The sequence below is a fragment of the Pyrgilauda ruficollis genome, unplaced genomic scaffold, assembly GCF_017590135.1.
Source record: "Pyrgilauda ruficollis isolate IOZ18807 unplaced genomic scaffold, ASM1759013v1 scaffold9, whole genome shotgun sequence".
NCBI classification, from domain to species: domain Eukaryota; kingdom Metazoa; phylum Chordata; class Aves; order Passeriformes; family Passeridae; genus Pyrgilauda; species Pyrgilauda ruficollis.
Window position 1 is genome coordinate 12,389,821 of NW_024531043.1, and position 22,884 is coordinate 12,412,704.

General features: G+C 44.6%; 1 protein-coding gene across 1 annotated transcript in view; it reads left to right on the forward strand.

Moving 5' to 3' along the window:
* The window catches only part of LOC121364760 (transmembrane protein 132B-like), a 217,857-nt gene that overhangs the window by 160,527 nt on the left and 34,446 nt on the right, over positions 1-22,884 (forward strand). The window contains exon 5 of the mRNA XM_041488266.1: positions 13,075-13,218. Coding sequence (XP_041344200.1) covers positions 13,075-13,218 — 144 coding nt within the window. The remainder of the gene's footprint in view (positions 1-13,074; positions 13,219-22,884) is intronic.

The following is a 22,884-nucleotide window of genomic DNA, read 5'->3' on the forward strand; positions in this document are numbered from 1 at the left end:
AGGCACAGACTGTGCAGTTCTCACTCAGCACTCAGTGGCTGTGCCTGACCCCCAGCTCTTAAAAGCAGAACAATTAAGCCAATCCCAAAGAGGATTACAATTGAGAATTAGAGGGTATAAATGTGATTTAGCACGGAGTGCTGAGCATGACAAATCACTTATGTGCCCAGACCTCGCTAGTTCAGAAATGAGTTTCATTTGGAAGCGTGGAGCAGGTTCAGCCCTGGTGCAGTGTCAGGAGCAGCTCCTGCAGCTCGGCTCTGGCCAGGCTGCAGAACCTCTCCTGAAGCACAAAGTGACACCATTTTTATCAGCTTCTTCTTCATAGGAGGGAATCCAGGGGCATGAACATGCCAACCAAGCTCCCAGGTGGTTATTTCCCTCTCTTTGGAAGAGCTTGACTGAAAGCTTAATTGCAGGACAAGGCGAGGTGGACTCAGGGTTCTGTGTTTATGTGGCTGGAGGAGATCTTGGTGCAAAAACTTTCCAAACCGTGTGGTCTTAGTGTGCAGTCAAAGGGGAGAGTTTCTTGAATGTTTTCCTGCTGTGAGTTCCTCTGTGAGAAGTTTGTCTGAGTCTTTCACTCCTACAGAAGCTGTTGAGTGTTTCATTGATAAATGAAGATATTCCCCCATCCAGAAGGAATATTAATAGCACGCACGTGTGTTTGCATGTGTCTGTGTATTGAGTTGCCTTGGAAACAAGGAGAGAAAGCTCCATGGACCAGGACATGCTTTCCATTTAAGGAACACTTGTGCTATTGTAAAACCACATGCAAAAATAATCCAATTCATTCATGCACTCTGGGAGGATCTTGCTGCAGGGAGCAGCCTGCGAGCGCAGATCCTGTGTAAAGATGACAGAAAGCCACTTGACTCTGGTTTTGAGCATATTGCTGAGCAAACGAGTTGACATTGTTGAAGCTGCTAATAAGGAGGAAAAAAAGGAATGTATGCAAGTTATCCAGAGCCTTGGCAACGCTCCAGGTGTGCGTTAAAGTCAGTAAGACACGGAACAGGCCTTGAGTGTTCCCATTGCAAAACAAAGCGGACAATTTTACCTTATGTGTAAGAACAGCTGCTTCAGCATATTGCCCTCAAAGACAGCATGTTGAAACAGCTGTCCAAGTGTTCTGGAGGTTAATCTACTCAGTTAATCATTGTGGGTTTACTTCAATGTATAATCATGTTTGTGCTCTTCCTTGTGGGCACGTGAACAAAATATTGAATGTAAAGTTTTAGTTATTGGTGAAACGCCTGTCGGAACACTTTGAGGGAAAAAACTCTCTTTAAAGTGACACTGGCTCTTGGAGAGATAAATGGGAGCTTCCCTTAAGTCACACATTTCCCCCCGTCCTGTGGTGCTGCAGAGGTGAGGACACAATGTAAAATTAACAGGTGTGGTTGTTGTGATGCTCAAACAATCTGCAGTGAGACTCTGCCCTGGAGAGGGGTGTGTTCTCGGGGTGTTGTGCTCTGCAAATCACACACTCACAAAAAGGCCCCAGCTCCCACCTCAGCTGAATTCATTTTGCAGCATTTTGTGAATGAAATCCCAGAACCTCGCACATTTTCTGCGTATTATTCACTGCCATGGAATTGTAAACAGCCACTGTCAGAAAAATCCTCTGGCAATCCATTTGACCAGAAATAAATAAGATCTAAACATCATTCCCAACCTTTCTAAATATCACTGCACATGTAAAAATAGCAAAATCTTTATATATCATATCCCAGTGCACCTTTCATGTCAATGTTTTTTCAGTCAAACACAGAGTTTCTGGTTTTGTTTACCCCAAGAGACCATGCAGAATAAGTGGGAAGAGCTATGACAAAAGTTGGTGAAATACAGACTACAGCAGCTACACACAGCTGTGCTTAATAGAGTCTGCATTCCTTTCCTCTGCCTTGATTTCCCCAGATTATAGGTTTATTCCCCTCTGGACTGAATTGCAGTGCATGCTGGAGTGAGGCTTTTTAGATTGAAACTCTGGTTTTGAGATTCTTGCCCAAGAAAGGAGGAAAAGCAAAGGAAACCAAAGCAGAGGTGCTGCTGCAGAGGAGGGAGCTGCTGCTCAGGTGTCCCAGGCTGGCTCTGTCCCTGTTCTGGGTGCCACTTTACCTGGCCAGGAACCCTCCTCTTCCCTTCCACCCCTGTCACCACCTGTCTTTAGGAAGAAATGCAGTTTTATTCCAGGTTGTTCCCCATAATAGCTCTTGTCAGATTGCATTGGATCTGTGTACCAGAATTAATTGCAATGCTGCTGGGAGAAAAATCCCAAACGAAATCAACAATAACTTGCACAACTGCCTTCATTAACCGAGAGGAAGAAAAACAGCACTGAATGCCACATTTGAGAGAGTGTAACTGGGGGGCAGGTAGCTGAATGCCAGTGTCATTTAAAAGACAATGAAATCTGATTTAATGAAATTAAATTTAAAAAAATTAATACTAAATAGAAAGGTGTGTTTGATGTAGTTGCTGTGACTTCAGGAGCTTGGCCATGGTTGACCACTTTGTATCACACTGGCCATGAAAACAAACTTGCAATAGCACAAGAGAATGCAGAGGGAAATGTTTGATTACCTTGTTTCACTTTTTGTTAGAGGACCTTTCTGGCAGTAATTTTTGGGCTTTTGGAAAATTCTTGCATCGTGACAAAGGAACAAAATATACAGAAACATGATTTTTGTTTCCAGGTCCAGTTTTTCTATTGCCAACTCATTCCTGTTGCCTGGAAAAATCGAAAATGCAGTAGTTTAAATGAGATACTTGAATCACCATGTTGAATTTGATTTAGGCAAGAGCCTCCCTTTTTGGAGGAACACTTTGAAAACAAACTTAAAGAATTACTGCCCCACATCTGTGCCCAATGTCTTTGAGCACCGAGGGGTGAAATATCACCAGGAGGGGAGGACATGCCTAAATATTCCAAGGTTGGTTAAAAAAAGGAAAGAAGCCCAAGTGCTGAGAAGTGGAAGGTGAGGAGAGCTTGCTCTTTTCTGCGTGGTATTTGTGCAGGGGTGCTTCTAGGTGTGAGCACTTTGCAGCTGGAATTTCGTGTCAGGTTTATGGAGGCCTTTAAGTGCAGCGCTTTTCCCACCTTTGTCCAATTCTTTGCTAAAACGATGTGTCAAAATGCCAGAGAACCACATGTTTTCTTCAGCCGTGTTTTGTGCAAAAAGCCTCTTTTCCTGTGCTCGTGTGTCCATTTAGCAGGAGCGATGTGCAGGGAGGGCACCCATGAGCTGCAGGACAGAAAGGACCTCACACCCAGCCTTCCTCCCACCTTGCAGCAGTCAACAGTTCCAAACTGGTACTGCAAAAGAAAAAAATAAATGTATTATCATTGGAAAACCTGCCAATTTTTAGAGGTAAAGAATGAATGGTTAACAGAGGCAAATTTAAGGGAGATAAATTTCCTTAATGGAGGCGAACAGCAAATATTCCTTGTATTTGAACAGTGCAGCAGGGCTGGCCTGATTTCTTTCTGCAGCTCAGGGTGTGTATTTTTGTGTCTCACATTAGGGAAATGGCAGAAAATGGGAGAGGCTTTCCTTCACTTAGATACTTCTTGGGGATGAGTCCTCCAACACAAAATTGGGTAATTCTCTTTTACCTCTCTTGCTGCACCCAGTTTATCTTCCTGGATAATCATTTCTCATAATGGAGCAGGTTCTGAAGAAACAGATGGGGAGGTTTGAATTTAAATCATGTCTTAATGACTTCTAAAGGCTAATTATGAAGACAATACTTTGGAAGCAAAGACAGAAGTCTTTTTTCACTTTCCTTCTGTCCTTCAGTGTCTGTTGTTGGAAAACCAAGTCAGCCACTCTTTCACATCGTTTACAAACAGCTTAAATGAAAAAAAAATGAAAGCTCCTGTGGAATCCCAGCCTGGTGTTAGTTTGGTGCTGAGGTGTAAGAACGAGGGACCAGTTAAAATCCTTTATCAAGGAAATGTGCAGTGATTTTGATATTTACTTGCCTTTATAGAATAGTAAGTGGGAGACCTTTGTCTGTTTACAGAATAATTCTATTGAAAACCAATAACACTGTCACTTTCTGTTCCTGAGAAACATTGATGTCATCCCCCTTGCCCCGTTTCAAACCACCTGTGAGGTGACACTGGGAGCCCCCTGGAAGTGGAACCTTTTGCAATAGTTTCAGATTAAAGGATATTCAGTGATTTCCCCTTGAACTCCTGCAGCTGCCGGTGGCATTACAAACTCATCTGCCATTATAAACACTAGATATGCCATTATCATTTTCCACTTAAGAAGGATGGCAAATAATACTGTAATATTGCATTTCTTCCTTTCCTTTCCTTTCATCTCTTGCTGCATTTGGAGCCCTCTGTAGTTCCTTGCAGTCACTGATATTTGTTTTGCTGCACAGCTGAATTTCAGGGAACCTGCCAATAAAATCCCCATTTTCATGTTATGCAAAAAGGCCACTTAGTAGGAGAGGTGTGGAAATTGGTGTTTAAATTGGTCAGAACCAAGAGCAGGTTTGAGTGCACCCAGAGAGCAGGCATGGACCTGGGACTGGGAATGTGGAATCCTTTTCCTCATCTGTCACTGGCCTGCTGGGATTTCCTCTGCCTCGGTTGTTTTAGATGTAAAATGAAAATACCTAAAAAACCTGTCCTGTTGTCTTTGGCAGAGCTGAGAACTGGCTTGGAAGTCTTGTGGAAAGACTAGGTACTAGGAGCAGTGGTTTAAATAAATCATTGTAGATCTAATTCTTAGAACAGATGAAGTAGAGATGGGAAAAGATTAAAAGTTCAACAGTTTGATGCTGAATTCACAGCAGCTTTACATTTCTGTGGATACTTGGTCTTTATTATAGCTACTACCTCCAGTCAGTCTCTATTTTATTATTTTATTTTATTTTATTTTATTTCCACAGATTCTTAACACATTTTTTCATTTGAGGGACTGTGTTTCCTAAAATCTGATGGACTCTGGAAAAATATTGATGTTCTGGCAGCAGCAGCTCAGCTTTTGAAACACAGATGATATTGTCCTAGTCTGCAGGAAATAAATACACTTCACAAGAGTTCACTGGGAAATTCAATCATGAAAACAAAAAAGAGATTTTGTTCTGAACTTGAATAAAAAAGAGGTTGTTCTTTGTAAAAGTTGTGCAGGAAAAGAAATAATCAGACACAGGGACATGTCAGAACAAGGTGGAACGTCACACAGGGTGAGCAGACTGACAAATTAAAGTCAAGAACAAAACTCAAGCCAAGAAGAAGCAGAGGAAGGAAGTAAAAATCCTCCAGTAGTTCTTAGATCAGTCAGAAAACTCTCAGAAACTCACCTGAAATAAATCAATGTTCTGATTTGAAAAAAAATCCCATTTTTTTTTTAATTTTAGGTTTTTTTCCTAAAGAAAATATTCTCAAAGTTGTCTTTACACTTGATTTTCATCAAGAAGCTCATTTGTTTTCTCCAAACCAAAAGCACTCCAGGCAGTGGCAGCCACAGCCAGCTGGGATCTCCTTGGGTGTTTGTTGGCAGGAGCTCAGCGCTGCAGAGGTGAAGGGCAGCACTGGTTTGAGTGGAGTGGCAGTGCAGGGAGGCTCCCAAAATCAGGGAACGAGGCAGCAGAGAGCTCTGGGCATGCAGGATAGAAAGGGCTGATGCTGCTTGGGCTGCAGATGTGATGTTTTCCTTTTCCCTGATCCCATAGAGCAGCAGGAAATTTTATTAAGTGAAGCAGACCAAATGTGAGTCTGTGTCACTGCGTGCATCGTGCAGGGGTGTAAATTTTAACTCCCAGGGGTGAAAGAACCAGCAGCTGTGTGTGGGTACTGACTGTTTATAGTTCTGAAAGCATGGAGGGATAGAGATTCTCTCCTCTAATTCTTGACTTCAAGTATAAAGAGACATCTGAACGCTTTAATGGGCAATGGAGAGAGATAAATCTTGCAGAGCGTCTGTGGTGCTGGCCTGGAGTGGCAGGGAGGGAATCCTTCCCTGCTGGCACAGGAGAGGCTGAGCCAGGCTGGGAGAGCCAGTCCTGCAGGGCAGGGTGCACTCCCCACCTGAGACAAGCCCAGTGCAGCTCTGAAATTACCCAAACAGGGGAATCAGGGAGCACAGCAGTCTGCTCCTCAAGAATAAAACCAGGAATTCTTTGGGTAAGACACAGACCTTTCCTTTTCTTCAGAAAATGAAATCCTCCTTCGGCAGGACAATGAATGAGAGCATCTCCCAGAGCTCTGTTTAGACTCCATAATTCACTTCTCAAGTACAATTAATGTGCATCCTGCTCTGCCAGGACTTACACCAGTGTTTGAGCTGTGCTCGGGGGGAAGACACAAAACCCGCTTCTTCTGCCCCCCTGTCAGTGACTGCTGGACAGCTGTCTCCTGTCAGGAAATCTCAGAGGATTTTTCACAGTGTTATGGTTGCTTTCCCAAGGATCTTTTCCTGCTCATAAATAGGTTTTCCTGAGGCACAGCCCCTGGGAAGGGCTGAAGGGAGCAAGGCAGCGTGGCCAAAGCAGAGGGAGAGCCACACTCCCTCCGTGCTGCTGCTCCTGCAGCATGTTGGGATGTGCTGTAGACATGCTGGAATTAATTTGTGCATCCTTCTATAGCATTAAGCAGCTGTTCTTACAGAAGGACATGGATTTCTGCCCAGGTAGGGCTGGTGGAAGGAGATGAGCACACAGATTGCAGTGCTAAACTCACGTGATCCACAACCTTATGTTTCAGTGTCTGCAGTTTTGCTCTTGTGAAACTGAAGCCTTTTCAAGCCACTGAGTTGCCAGCTCTCCCATTGCACTAGTGGCAGAGAATTCCCTCTGGAAAACCCTCCCTCCAACCCAGTCTGAAGGAAATAGCAAGAGTAGGAAAAGAGTTAGAGGGATGTCTGAAGGAAACTTTTCCAAATGGCCATCCCTGATGTTGTTAAATATTATTAAGCCTGTGGGACAAACACACAGAGCCAGGAAATGGTATCTTTGACTGCTGATGGTACTCCAGTGGATCTGATAATTATGTTCCATGGTAAGGCATGGCCTCCTTAGACTGCTCTGTGGAGAAAACAATGCCTCTGAGGAATGTTCAGATTAATTATTTCATGGCCATTTGAAAGCAGTCATTGGTGTATCAGTTTGTACACTCACTGCTCTCGAGCAGAGAACTCTGCCCATTTTGTGTCCATTTGCAGGGGGATATTGTTTGATTTCAGTCAGAGGGGAGCCACAATTTTATTAAGTCAGAACATGATTATCTTTCTCTGGAACAAAAAGGGGAAAAAACCAATATTTTTAAATGAACTGCAAACCTCTAAATATGCTTTAAAATGGTTCCCAGTCACCTGCTGTTGGGAAGGACTGGCTTGAGTGTGTCAGGAGAACAGAATGCAGCATAAATTCCAGTGTGAATGGCTGGCAGACTTGACCAGACTTTGAGGCTGACTTTAGGCCCTGTGTTTCTTGGCTAGAAGGGCCTGAAACACGAGTCAGGAGCTCTTGCTGCCTCTCCTCTCTGCAGACATCTAAAATCAGGTACACAACAGTTGCTCCCCAGCTCCTCCAGCCTCAGGTGCGCACTTGAGAGCGATGGTGTCGCAGAGCAGGTTTGGACATGATGTGCTGAGGAGAAATAACCTGAGCCCAGGCTCAGGAAAGGGCTTTTGCTCGTGCAGAAGGCACAGTGGAGTCTGCCTGACAGGTTGCAATTACTTCTGCCAAGTGCACCAGGCTGTGTTCTGAACCTTTGCTTAATGGGGGCAGATTTGTTCTGAGTTATGAAAAGAAAAAAACCCCAAACTGCCTCAGGTCACAGAAATGACAGTCTCTGTGTGTCTAATCAGGTTTCACCTTCAGCAGCAGGTTTTTCTTGTTCATCCTACATAAACCTCAAAATGAGCTGAATTTCCTCGGTAAAAAAACATGAAATGGAGTAAATCTCAGCTTTAGTTTCCATGAATCCAAGGGAGAGCAGCCCCTGCCGCTGGCTCTGTGTGCCAGGTACACTCTGCTGAGATCAGAGCTTCCTTCGGTGTCTCCATGGCAAAAAGACAAGTTCTGAAACGAGACTGTGCTTTGGAGTCTCTGGATCGTGCTTTTTTGCGCTAAAACAAATTGTTTTTGCGGCACTGATACACCTGTAGAATAATATTCAATTAGGCTAATGGCTGCTGCTTCCATTGTTCAGTGAGAAGCAGTGATTAGGAACCTCGGGGTATGGTTCAGTCTGCATCAATTCCTGCTGCACACCTGCACCTGTCCTTGCTCAGCCATCCCACGGGAAATAAAACCTTTGTGCAGGTAAACAAAGGAGCTGGAGGATGACCTTTAGCTTGGGCAGAGAGGCTGCAGGGTTTGTGACTGTCCACCTGTCAGAGCTGACCCCTCTGGCAGGGATGCTCCAGGCTGGGATGAGGAGACAGAGCAGGGAAATGTTGGAGGGAGTGGGATGGGGGACTCGGGCTGGCACCTGAGAACTTGGGAATGGGGGATTCAACAAGTGACTGCACTCAAATGGTGATTGCAGGGTAAGGATCAGCCCTGGAGTAGGAGGAAAGGAAAGGAAAGGAAAGGAAAGGAAAGGAAAGGAAAGGAAAGGAAAAAGGAGGAAGGAAAAAGGTCAAAGAATACAATCTCTGCAAGATTGTTTACATTTTCTAATCTTTCATAAACACATAATCCCAGTTGTTTGTTCTTGCCTTTGGGTGACTGAACGTGTATCTTACCTGATAGAATGGTGGAAAATGGAGTTTCCTCACACCCAGGCTTCATTAATATGTATTGGAAACCTAAAACGGTATTCAGCCACGAGGGGGGAAAACCACAGAATTGCTGTGGATTATAATAATTGCAGCAAAGCATCTAATTTATATATTAAGCTTGCTTAATGGATTTATATTGCCTTGCTCTTTGATCTGAAGCAAAAGGTGGTGAATAATTTATCAAATAAAAAACCCTCCCCTAGCCCAGCCCACACGTCACAATCTGCCCTGCAATTTACATTTTTTAAGAGATGCTGTTTCCAGGCAGAAGACCTGGTTCCTAAAAGACTCCTTCTAATATTACAAATGTATTTTCCTGAGCTACACTCAGGGGAAAGAAATAATAATGAAGGAATGCAATTCTACAGACAAATGTTCCAGCTCTCTGCCTTCCTCACTAAAGACAGTCATTTCAGCTAAATGCCAAAAGGCATTTAACTGTAGCATTTGTCAGTGGAATAGGGCTGGCTTTAGGTTTCCCTCCTGATTTACAATTGAGTGTTTATTGGGTTTAGTGTACTGTAGCATGTTTTGTTAACCTCTAGCAAAAGGCAGGCAGCTCGTGCATGAATCACAGGGATGATACCTGTCAGGGGAGCCTGGGCTGCAGGGCTGCAGGCTCTGGGGGAAGGATTCTGGCTGCTCCCCCAGGGCAGCAATCGGGCCCTGGGCTGACCTGAGCCCAGCTCCTGAGGTGCTTGCTTGTGAGATGTGTCATCCATCTCTCCATGTCTTCATTTTTCAACCAAAAGAGGGTGAAAGTGCTGCGTGGTGGCAGCTTCAGGGAGCTGGGGGAGCTGCCGGAGTCACCTGCCCAAGGAGCCTTTAGGTCACTAAATTAGGTGTTGTTTAAGTGTTGTTTAGGTGTTGTTTAAAGCACAGTTATCGGGAACTCTGTGCCTGGAGTTCCTCAGCTGGTTTGTGCCTACCCAAGGGAGTTCTCAGCAATGCCAGCTCCAGGTGACAGCAGTGTGTGCACTCACAGCTCTCTCAGGGCTCCTGACACGTCTCCCATTCACTTTTCCTCCACATTTGTCCAAACCCACCAGTTGTCAGACATTTACTACGGCTGTGTGCAGCGTTGATTCATATTTAAATAAAGCCATTATCCCGGCCTTGAGTTCCAGTAGTTTTCTGCTCTTTCTCTTGAGTATTTCTCTCAGTAGTGCCATCTAATCAGCTTTAGGTTTTAATTAAACAGCTGTCATTTGCTTCCTAGTTCTGTTGCGACCTGATGTTGTATTAAATTTTAATTTAGCCTGGGCTGCATAAGAAGTAGATTCCTTCAGACAACAAAGAAATGCTATTAGCAGGTTACAGTTGTAATTAAGAAAAGCTCTGCTGAAGTGCTAATGCAGTCAGGTAGAGAGCTGCAGATAAACACACATAATAATAATTATTATTATTCAGGGATGGAGCCTGTGATATGAATGTGTAGCTTCCAGCCAGGCTGCTGAGCTGAAGGAGTTGGTCAGGATCTGACCTCAACAAAAGAAATGGGGAAGGATTTCCAGTTTTTCACCAGGGTCCTTGCAGTGCCCACGGTTGGAGGATGGTGCTGGTGGTGCCTGGCTGTTGGTGCTGATGCTTCACTGTGCCCCATGTGGCAGGACCAATGACCCCTCTGTACACTCCAGGTGCTGTCAAATCACCAGCACAGGGAGATGAAGCTCAGCAGCTCTTTTCCTGCAGGAAACTCTACCGTGGAAATGCAAACCAAGCTTTACAGAATTCAGATGAAATGTTATGACTTGTTGAAGAAGCAGTAAAAAGTCTGTTTATAAATCTACTGGACAGTCAATTAGTTCATATTTCTTCCTCAGAGGAAATGTATTTTTGCAGTCTATAAATAGCCAGCTCTTAAGAAGGCCTTTACCTAGCCTATTATATTTGTGTAACACTCACTGCAGGCATCAGGCCTCTGAGATATTGATTTCTCTGGAGCTGCTGAAGGGCAGGGTTTGTGAGTTTGCACCAGCCAATTAGCACGGTGGGCTCCTGCGTGTGCTGGGGAACTCAGGACAGCTCTGGTGCTCGTGCTTGTCCCATGCTCATCTTCACCAGGAGCTTAGGAAAGGAATGCAAAGCCTTTATGAGCTTCACATTGTCCTTCAGTGCATCAAAGTCTGAGGGCAGCTTTGGCAGCTAAAGAGCACTGAGGCTTCAGAGGGGGCTGGGGGCTTGTGCTTTGCCACACAGGGTGGCCAACACCTGGGGGAAGAACAAACAGCACAAAAAACAAACAAGAAATGGATCAGGCTTGCTGAGGAGCTGGTTCCAACCCACCAAGGTGCAGAGAGCCCTTTAATCCTGACTCAGTGCTGTTTAATCCTGACTCAGTGCTGTTTAATCCTGACTCAGTGCTCTTTAATCCTGACTCAGTGCTCTTTAATCCTGACTCCCCAGTGCTTTGGATCGGGCTGTGATTGCCACAGGAGCTGCCTGCCTGACCTGGAGCAGTTCACAGCTGTGCTAACAGAGAGGTGGAATTTGTTTTGTGCTCATTGCTTGTGACCTTGGCCAAAATAGATTTTCCCCAGATGGGTTGAAGAACACCATCTATTGTTGGAGAATGTTGGAGAATTGCTCTTCACGAGCTGTTTGACCCAGGACCACCCGGTCTTCATCAAATGTCTGATATTTGAGGGCTTAGGATATATGGGATGTTTGCAGTGGTGAAATCTAACCACCTCTTCTCTGACTTGTGGATGAATTACCTTCCGCTTCTCTTTGCTGTCTTACAAAACCTTTTTCCACCTGAGGTGCACCTAAGTGCTTTCTTCCACCTGGCAGTGCATTTTCTCCTCAGCCTTTTCAAATTTCAGTCCCTGTAAAGGATTTTCAGTTGTTTTTTTCACACTTCCACTTCTGTCACTTACTCCTCTCTTTGCCAGTGTCCCTCTCTCCTGGCTGGCAGCTGGTTATAAATGAGCCTGTTCAGCAGAAACAAAAACTAGACAGTCATTTACTGTGTAAAACATCTGGTTTGTGCCTCGCAGAGAACAGAACAAAGCCTGTACTTATTTCCTGAGGTGTTATCCAAAAAGCCTCTCTGCTCAGGATGACTCTTAAATCACATTGAAGTCTGAGTGTGGAGCTGAGCACGTCCTTTCAGTGCTGTTCTGACCAGAAATGGACCCCAGTGTGTGCTGGATGCTGTTCTGGCTGCCCATAAACCTCTCTGAGGCTCTGGAGGTGGCTGGCACTGCTGTTATTAGTGCTGCAGCTCATTTAATTCAGGACGCTTTTTGTAAAAGGTTCCGAATATTGATTAATAATACATCTTAGTTGCAAGTATTTATTGGTCTTCTCTAGCTGTCCTTAGCTTGTGGTCAATGCCCATTACTCTCTATCAATCTAGCCAGCAGCCAGAGCAAATGATAGTGAATATATCTCCCTATGCAAGCTGCCATCAAATTTTTCACTAAAATCCATTCCTTCTTCCACCAATTCTAATAATGGAATTTAAAGTTAGATTAGTTTGAAGCAACTTTTTTATTTTTTTCCCTCCCAACTGGCAAGCAATTAGTTTTATGGAAGTTGAAAAATGAAAAGGGGATTGATTCAGAGCAGTATTTCCTATTGCAGGCTTTTTGAGGGGGCCAGGATGAATCCCTGTGAAATCCCAGATCATTCCTTGCCCCACTTGTCTGTCAACTTTTGGGCTGGCAGTCAGCACTGCTTCTGCAGAGGCTGTTCCCCTCCAGCCTGGACCTGCCTATGCCAGGCAGAGGCCTCTGTAGCAAGTAATTAATCAAAGTGAGACAGAGAGGAAGGCTGTGTAATGGAGTCATTAGAGTGCCAGCACTGTGAATTCATCAGGATTACAGATAAACGTGGTTAAGCGTCTCTAGGTGGGATTTTGTTGGGGAAAGACTAAAAAAATTGTATGTGGATGCACAGTTTTTCTCCTAATGTATTTATGGAAATAAATGGTCGACTCACAGCAGAGTGAGCTGGAACAGGAAGGAGGAAATGCTGTTGTGATGGTGGATAATCCCCTCCCAAAGCAGTGGCACCTTTGGGGCAAAGGGCTGGGAGGGATGCTGATGCCCTGGAGATGCCACCGAGCAGTGCTGTGCTTACAGATGCCACTGCCCTCAGCCAGACCTGCACATGGGCTCAAAAGGAGTTTGTCAGAACCAGGGCTTGGTGGTCCTGATGCAGCTTTTGGCTTAGAAAGCTGCTAAAACATTTCAGGGAGCTGGAAGGGTGCGTGCAAGGGAGGGTCCCATCCCTGTGCCTGTCACTGTCGTGGCCCCTGTGCCATTCTCGTGGTGTTGTGCTGCTCTAACACTCGTCCTGTGTTTGTGTGTGCTCCCAGGACACAGAAATCCTCAACACAGCCATCCTCACGGGCAGGATGGTGGCTGTGCCAGTCAAGGTGGTCGCCGTGCAGGAGGACGGCTCCGTGGTCGACGTCTCGGACTCCGCCGAGTGCAGATCCGCCGACGAAGACGTCGTGAAGGTGAGGCACCCACACGAGTTTGTGTGTTTTATTCCTCCTCCAGCCTCCCCACGCTGGGATTTTCCATCAGCCAGTCGTTCCCCAGTGCTGGCTGCTGCCGTGGAGGGGAGGATGGAGCTCCCAGAGGTGCTGCACAGCCCCGTGGCTGCTCACATCTGCCCAGGTGTTCCTCTGCTGCCAGGGCTGGCGTGGCTGATGTGTCCCATGTGGGGAGACCCAGAGGGGTCTCTGTTCCTCTGGGGCTGTGCCCTGCCCATGGGTTCACAGCAGAAATGCAGAATATTGGCACAGGGGGCAGGAAGCTTCCTTCGTGCTCTGGCTGCATCGCCACTCAGGAGTTTCTTAAAATGATCCTGAGCTGTACCAACATCTGGAGGAGAGGGACAGGGATAGGAAATAACAATCATACTGCAAAAAGTCTTAAAATGACAGCTGCGAGCTTTTAACAATGTTGTGCTGTGTTTTAGTGGGGTTTTTAAAATGTTAGAGTGGTTCTGTCTCCCTGACATTGCAATGAAAATTGTGTTGATGTGACTTTACCAAGACTCTGCCTGCCTGACTTCTGACACCACTGCCTGGCTTTCAGCTTTTAGCTCATAATTATTATTATTAAACATAAAAGAGGTGCTTTTGACTATCTTGAATATATTAATTTGTTTTATTATGTGATTTGGGGATGTTCTTGTTTCAAATGAACTTAAAAATTAAGTACAGTATTGAGTACAGTATATATTGAATTCTGTATGGGGTGGGGTTTTTGGTATTATTTATGGGTTCCATATTTTCCCTTAAGTATCAGATAGAGAAAGAAAAAAAATCCCATTTTCTTTTTCTGGAAACCAAATTTCTTTGAAGGTCCTTACCAGAGGAACATGGATGAATATCTTTGTTTATAACTAGATTAATTCTCAAAGGAAAAGACTGCCTTGATAAATGTTGCTATTCTTTACATTTTTTTCTCTGTGTAGCATACAGCTATTATCTGATTAGCGACTATTATTTATCAGTTGATAAACATGGTCAATTAATTGATATTATAAACTCAAGCATTGAGTTGTATATCACCAACGTATTGCTGGGACTGTCTTCTTTTTGCACTTCAGAAAACCAGATCCAAAAGCTGCTGTGTGGGGACTTTTATTTTTATTAATTGAGTTCCTAGGACTTGCTGTACTTTGAGAATACTGGACTGAACCAGACAGGATTTACAATGTTTTGTGGGTTTGGTTTTTTTTTGGTAGTGACTTGATATAAATCAGGTTTTAATTTGCCTGCTTTAGGAAATTATCTGGGTCTCAAATCACTGACAGTAGGCAATGCCCCTGGGACCCTCTCCCAGGCCTGGTACCTGTCTCTCAAATCTTTGGACATAGTGAACAAACCCAAGAGGTCTGAATGTTGTCTTTGCTGAGTTGATATTGCCTCATCCTGGTGGTAGAAACGGGGACTAATGTTATTTTTGTAAAAATTGCAGCATACTTGCATGATTTCAGTCACAAATTGCTGAGACCGGATGCTGTTCAGGCATAATTTTTTAACTGCAAATATATGTACTGGTTGCAAGATTGAATCCATAACAATTAATTAGATGAGTTAAAATTTAGTACAACGTTTATGTGCCTATATTTTTTTCAGAAAAATGCATATTCCGTTTACAAGCCCCTTTGGTAAAGTCAATATTGACTTTGCTTCTGAATTTCTGTTGCCTTTCCCATATAGGTTGTAGTGCTAAACCCTCTAATGAGAGTTGTCAGGCATTTTGGATCTAATTGCTTTCTCTTAAGCTTCTTTTCACTCTTAATTCTGCCTTTATTGTTTCTTTGATGCTGGAGACATATTCCTATTCTTTTGGGCAGAATAGAGTGTTGCATTCTTAACCTTTTCTGTTATTATTATTCTGTTCTATTTCTGTTTAATAGCTAATGATTTAATAGCCAATTAATGAGGCAATTCTTTGATCACTGCTCTAACATCATTATTTTCAGTTAAGACAGTGAATTGAAGCTAGATTAAATAAAAACAGGCTTCCACCCAGGCTCTTATGTGTTTATACAAAATGTGTTTTTCTGGGCAGCGACCTGATGCTGCTCAGAGATGGGCAAAGAGATAAGAGATGAACAAGGGATTTATTTGTGTGCCAGAACTGGGAATCTTCCCTGTTCTCAGCCATTTAACAGTTTAACAGCTTCTCAACCACAGAATATTTCAGCTCCTTTCCCCAAAGCCTACCTAATTAGTGGTAAATATAATAAAACACACCCAGGGGTTTTTGACCTTGCATTTTTAGCATATGATCCTCAAAGGAACCTGACAGCTGAACTTGTTTCAGTTCATCCCAATCCCTGCTTCCTCAATTTGGACATAAATCCTAATACTGACCAACCCTTCCACTGGAACTGGCTGCCCTCTAAAATATTTGGATGGAAACATTCCTGTAAGTCAATGAAAGTCTTATGCTTATTCCATTATTTAAAAGGAACGTTTAATGCTGTTGGCATTTGAGGGAAAAGATTGGCTTTATGATTAAGGCACTGAAATGCTTCTCAGCATTAATTTCCATATCTCTTGCTGATTTCCTGTGTGACTGTGGGTAAACCACTCATTCCCCTTGGAATCTTGCTTCCTTATCTGCTAACAAGGAGAGAAATTCATCCTTCTCCCCTCCTCCACCTGCATTATATGGTTTCTAAAGTTTCTGTTGGCTCTGAATGACCAAAATCCTCATCTTCACCTCCGTGATCTTCTGCCACGGACTCCTCTGTCCCTGTGTCCTGCTTTTCCTGCAAACCCTAAATAAATAATCAGGTTGTGAAGCTGAGAAGAAAGAAATGGTGGGAGCATGGCAGAGGTTGATTACAGAAGGTTTATTGCAGGAGGAAATGGACCCTGAGGGGCTTTGGCATGGCCAGCCTGCAGTTGGAACCTGCAGGTAAGGTTCATGCCCTCCTTTGTAAAAGTGCCTTTAAAAGCCTGAGCTGCAGCAATTCCACGTGAAGTGAAATTCTGAAGACTCTGGAGTCTCATGATAGTTGTAAACATCACCATCAGCATCAAATGAAGAAATTCTAATGAGGACAGCTCCTTAGTCCAAATGTTTATCTCAGTAGTGTTCAACTGAAAGCGAGACAGCTGCCCAATTAATTCATCCTTCCATTAGTCATAACTCCATGTCCTTTGCAAGTTACCCAGAAAGTGACTGATTGTTCCAATTAATCTCTGCAGTCACTCAATGCCTTACACCCTGGACTAATTTAACCTGATTTTTTTTTTTTTTTGGTAGGAGAAAAGGCCCTCAGTAGAACAGCAGGGAGTCAGGGGCCTCCCCCCTGCCCATTTCTGCCCACACATGAATCAGTAGGAGCAGGCTCCCCTGCCCAGCACAGGCACACAGAACAATGGTGTTCAATAATGCCCCGTGAACTCCATCTGTGCCAGAATGTGCCTTCCTTGTTATCTTGCTAGAGGAAAGCTCTTCGATGAATTATTTTTCACCTTTTCATAATTTCCTGTCTAATTATAATGAAAGTAAAATTCAAACCGTTCCTGCCCTCTACTTTTGGAACACAAACCTTATCTTGAACTCTCCATAATTAATGGTAAAACAATAGAAGACCTAATTTTCCTGGCAGCAGCCAGGCAGGCTTTATCTAATGTGCAGAAAAAAACCCCAGTGTAACAAAGGCAGAGAGGTAACAGCTGAAATAGATTAAATCTGAGGAGAGTTCTTTCCTCTTCCAGGCAAAACAGGTGAGTGACTGAGGACCTTGTCCAACAGCCCTGGGCACAGAGTTCTCCAACCCCAGCACAAAAACTGCAACAAGGCTCCAGGGGCAAAAAACAAACGGGGAAATGGAGGGATACTGAGCTTCTCCAATTTAGATGACACTGAATTTTTGAGAACAATTCCTTGCTGCAGACTCATGGCACAATCTTGGGACAATTTACAGAAAGAAGAGCCTGCTTGGAGTTGTTAAATACAGCTATTTATGCAGCAGCTCTGAAAACAAAGCCAGAGCTTGTAATTTGCAAGTTCTGCAGCTGCTTTGCCATTAAAGTGTGTGATCAAGAATGTGATGGACTTGTACATAAAGCAGAGCTGATGTTGTTCCTCCATCTATCATATTTTTGAGTACCTGACTGCTTTATTCTGCGGTCACTCGTGCAGAAATTACCTTCCTCCAGGAGGCCAAACTCTTCCTGGAAGCAGTGAAAATCCTCTCTGCTTGTTTACATGATGGATTTACTTTGGTGCCACTTGGCTTGTTGCACTATGAATTCTGAGCTAGATCTTATTTTCTAAGTGATCTTTTTCTTCAGTGGAATGGCTCAGGTTTGGCAGCCCTGCAGACGAGACTGTCCCCGAGCAGGGGCCAGGCTGGGGCTGCGTGCTGAAAAAGCTTTTGAAGTCTGAGTGTTTAATTTGGTGAGTCCTTCTCCCTGTCCATCCTCCTAATCTCAGCTGATTAGTGGCAGTGAGCTCAGCTCCCTGCACTCAGCTGTGAGCAGCCACAGGTCAGTGCCAGCTCCGTGCCCAGCTGTCCCCAGGAGCTGGCAGGGACGGGCTCTGCAGTGCATGGCACAGCTCCTCGAGTAATGACACCCCTGCTTTATGGCAGGGAACATTCCTCAGCTGAGCAGGAGGATTGCTGGGAGCTGAGGAGTGTTTTTGGGGCTGCTGTGTCTGTCTCAGCAGTGCCACGGCGATGACAAGGACATTCCTGTCCCAGGAGGATTTATTGCAAGAAAGAGTTGTCTCGTTAAACATCTTGCCTTTTGTATCTGTAGGCAGATATGCCTAAGTTAGGGCAATAATGAATTATCATCGAGCTGTTTGCAATTCATCAAACTTACAAATTAGAGCTTCTTGCAATTTCTGGTTATTTTGGACAAAAAGTCCATTCTCTTTGTCCCCGTACAAAGTTCATCTTTATGAGTCATTAGGGGTGGGCAGGGGAGCACATCAGATCTCTCTACAATATGTCTGCTGTTGAATTAAGGACTTTGCTCTCTGTTGAAATATCAGAGGTTCTGACACCCAGGTCACCAGATTCTGCTAATTAGTTTTCTAGCTTGACAAAGTACGATCAGAACAGAGGACCACAGCCACTTACTGCATATTAAAGATTTAGCTTAAAACGCTCTTGTTACAGCAGGTGGAAATCTGTATTGTTTTAGGATTGTGCCAAGCTCAAACTTTGTGTTTGGAGTTCTATTTGCCCACAAACCAGCTCCATGTATAGCAATAGATGCCAGCGAGGCAGTCGCACAAAATCACATATTGAGGCATTAATATTCTGTATACAGCACACGCTGTACACAGTTTATAGCAAAATATATGTGTGTGCCTTCCTGAAGCTATATTTGAACACACACAGTCTTCAAAGCCAGCTTGAGAAAACAGTGTTTTGTCTGGGAGAAGGATTCGTTCAGAGCAGACCACACCGACATGTGCAATTACACAGATTTCGGCAGAGATGCTTATGGTGTCTTCCAAGGCACCAGCTGCTACTTCAGAGGAAGAAAACAATTCTATGGCTTAGCATTTGGCTGCTCTGAGAGCAGAAATGCAAAGGGCACAGATCCCAGTCCTGAGAAACAATCATTACCCAAACCATGGCATTGCTTAGGATAAACTCTGAATATTTTATAGTAAGAAATGCACCAGTAAATAAACAACTCAGTCCATGCTCAAAGAGAGCAATAAGTAGCTGTTGTTGGGAGAAAATGACAAACTTTTACAGGCTTTTCCTCCAGATTCTGTAGGACATAATCTCTACTTTGTAAACTTTATCCTAGCTGGCTATTAAATATTCTAATTGCAGCTCTGTGAACCTCATGATTCCAAGGCTTTTACACCTCTTGAACCATTCTGGCTGGGTAAATGAATTCAGATTCCCGTTGTCATCAAAACCCCTGGGGCCAAGCTGTGCTCTCAGCTAATGTCATGCCAGTGTGTGACAGGCACAGGAGTGACAGGGGCGTTGCAGAGGGCACGATTTGCTGGTGGCAGAGTTAAAGCAGCCATTAGCTGTCAGCTCTGGGTGGGAGCAGAGCCTTTCTCTGCTGCCCTCCCTGATGTGGGAGCTGGGGGAAGTGGGGCTGGGCAGCACAGGGGTGCAGAGCATCCCCTCCTGACCCAGAGCAGGGCTTGGGGCAGCGCCCACCTGTGTGGAAATGCATTTCCAGAGACCTTGGTGCTGAGATGTCACAATAGAAACAGACAGGACTCAGGTTCTTCATGCAGAAAAGCCAATTCTTTATCCACAAAGCTCATACTTATAGGAAATACCAGAAGGCACCGTGTTAAATCTAACTGGCTAACAATACACAAACTCAGTTTGCTCGCTGGTAAAGGGCCCGTGTGTATATCCATCAAATCTCTCTGTTTTTGGTTAGTTTACATATTTTCTTCACGGATTCTCATGGGACAGATCTTTTGTTATTACAGGTGCAACCTATTTTTCTCCACAAGGAGAGATTGTTATGCAAACTGATTGTCATTCCTCTGATTTTTTCACATGGGAACTTACAAGCTGCCTGCTAGCCTAGCTAGAGTAGCAGGGCCTGAACCCTCTTTTATGGGTTCTTTCAGGCTCTACCTGTCTGCAGCACTGAGGCAGCTCAGCAGTGATTTGCACTGGCACAGCCAAAGCTTTGTGTTCCCCCCACTCCGTTCTGTGGGTCACAGTTGGGTTTTGAAGGCAGCTTGGGTGTTTATTTTTGTGGTTTAGCTCACCCACACCTGTGTTTTAGTAACATGTTCTGAGATGCTCTCCCTCGAGATACGGAATGGGAGTTGGAGATGGAGATGAGGAGGCTGACATGGCACCACCAGTTTGAAATATAGTTAATTTATTTGACAGAAGAAGCAGCTACTGTTGACAGTAACCAGCTCCCTTCCTCCTCTGTGGGCAAAGGCAGGCTTTCTCTTGCTAGGTTTTTAGTTATTTATGGTTTTGTATTCTCATTATATGGAACTGGAATTCAGAGTGAAAACTAGTTTGGTGTTCTTCATAGGATCAGGAACAGGAGGAGAATTAACATGCAGGTTAGATTGGGATTCTGAGGGGAATGGGGAAAACCCAGCCCTAAAGAATCATACTTAATGCTGGGTTATTGAGTCAGACAGCTCATTAAATGAGGATGAAAGAACAAAGTGAAGTTATAAATGGATTTCTTTTTCCACTTGCCTGAAGTATGGCACAGTTGCACTGGGGTGTGGTTTTTCTCTTCTTCCAATTAATTGCACACTCTGGGAAGAGGGTCCCTCAGCTTCAGTTCGAGCAGTGGCTTCAATGGTTAACTAAATGTCAGGATTTAGCATTTTGGTTTGTGTTGTCAATTATTAAGGTCTGACTTATACTCATGGCACTGTACCAAGATATTTACTCCCACATCTAAGACTTCTTGAATTGCTAGAGTTGTTTTTGTGGGTCGAGCCAGGCTATTGGAGAGCGGTCCAGGTAAATCTTTTAAAATATCAGAAGTGTTAAGTGGCGATTAAACTTTAAAGTTTGCATCTGCTCAAGAAGAAGTTGAGGGGCAGATTTGGAACTCTGTGATGCTTGGCTGGGCAATTAAGCAGCTTTCCATCAAATTCACTGTGAAAATGAATCACTTTTTGTTAATATTAAGTTGTTGAGTTTTGCTCCTTTGATGAATTTCTCCTGAGGAAAAGCACTGGAAGTGCTCCACGGCTCTAGAACAAATAGGCATTGTGTTCAGAGAGAGCAGTCAGCGCCCAGCCCTGGCTCTGGCAGGGCCATCTCCTGCAGCCCAGGCTGCAACAGCAGCCTCAGCCACCTTGGTGCTCCAGGCAGCTCATCAGCACTTTGGTTTTGCATCTGCTACAGCTCCGTTCACAAGGGAATGGCAAAAACTTGGTTTCATTTAAAAATACGGGAGTTTAGATTCAAACCCAAACATAAGGTGCAAAACCAGAGTCTGGCAGCAAAGGGGGAGGCAAAAAGAGCTGGTGCATCCAAGGCCACAGGTATGGGCATGGAGCCTGCTGGGCTGCAGGATGAAACCTCCCTCCAGTGTCAGCCTGGCCCAAAAGCCCTTGTGGGCCAGGGGGGATAATGAGCAGAGAGACCTGAGCTGGTGGAGGCGTCAGCAAGAGGCTGTGAAATGAACATTTCCCTTCTTGGCACGGGTCTGGGCGTTTATTTGATGGATTATTTATTTGATGGATATGCTGCTGTGCACACAGTGCCCACCCTGACGCTGCACGGGAGCCCCACGGGGCTGGCTGCAGCACAGGCAGGAGCTGCAACACTGCTCATCCTGCGCTGGGCTCCTCGTGCAAACACCCAGTGCAGCTCAGCAGCAGCCAGGGACAGGGATGGATGAGACTGCAGGACTGCCAGCCAGGGGACTCCTTTGTGGGAGAGGCATTGTCACAAAAGAGAATTCAGGAAATGCTAGCTGCTATTTATATTGTTTATTTATTTGCTCTTTTCCAATTGCTGCTTCTGAGATTAGTGTTAGGATTTAATTTGCAGTCCCCCTCCGGTGGCTCTCGGGTTTCCTTCTGGAAACATAAGAGGAAATCCTTAAGACACACAGTTCTTCTTTAGATCTCTTACAATCAGCATTATGCACTGCAGAGCCAAATTAATGTATGCCCTTCCTCATTGTTTCCCTTCTTAATTCATTTCTTTCCATAAAGGCTCAGCAAGCACCAATTTTCCAAGTGAGTTTTTAATCGCCTGAGCTCAGCATGATTACTGTCTCACAATCTAGTTGCCATTTGATGCAATCAGTATTTCAGAATACAATCATCTTTTTTTTTTTTTCTCCCCGAAACTGAATATTACATGGCCAGCTGATAACACTTGGCTTCAAAGAAACATGAAATACTTGCAGTGCTGTGTGAGAGAACACAACCTGTGATTGCAAGGACTTCCCCAGCCAAGTGCATGGAGGTGATGTGAAACACTTTTGTAAGATGGGGCACAAAGAAATTTATTATTCCAATGCAAAGAGCCCAGGCTGGGAGGTGGAGAGGGAAGGAAGGGGAGATGGGAATGCAAGATGCTGAAATATTTCTTACTGCTGGCATGTTTGCTTTCAAAGGGCCTTTCAAGAGTACATGTTGCCAGGGGAGATTTTCTCTCCACATCTTTTATTGCCACCCCAGAAAGAAAAGATTTCAAAACACCCATACTGGAAATCTGCAGACTTAAATAGTTCCTGCCACACAGAAGCTGGAGACTTCCAGATTTCCCCAACCTGCAGTGAGTTTAGCATGAGAGATTATGAGAGTGAAATGAGAAAATCCTTCCTTGGAGTAAATGCTTCATTGCTGTGTTTTTAAGCACATTTTGTGCACTACAAATGCCAAGGAAATGTTTTCAGAATTGCTCAGTGAAGATCAGGATCCGAGGGCAAAAATCAGAGGCGAAGTGCCACTGAAGGAAAGGAAGGGCAGAAGGGGAAGAGCAGCTGAAATCCTGTATCCCTGGGGCAGGGCTGTGTCTCCTCCTTACAGCCCATCCTGCAGCACCCCAGGGTGACCCTGCTCCTGCAGAGCACCAGGGATGGCTTTGGTGTCCTCATGCAAGGTGGCACAGGGAGAGACCCACGGGGTGCAGCTGGATCCCGTTTCCATGGGCTGATGGAGAGCTCAGACCCTGAGAGGCTCCTCCTTGGTGCTGCCTTGAA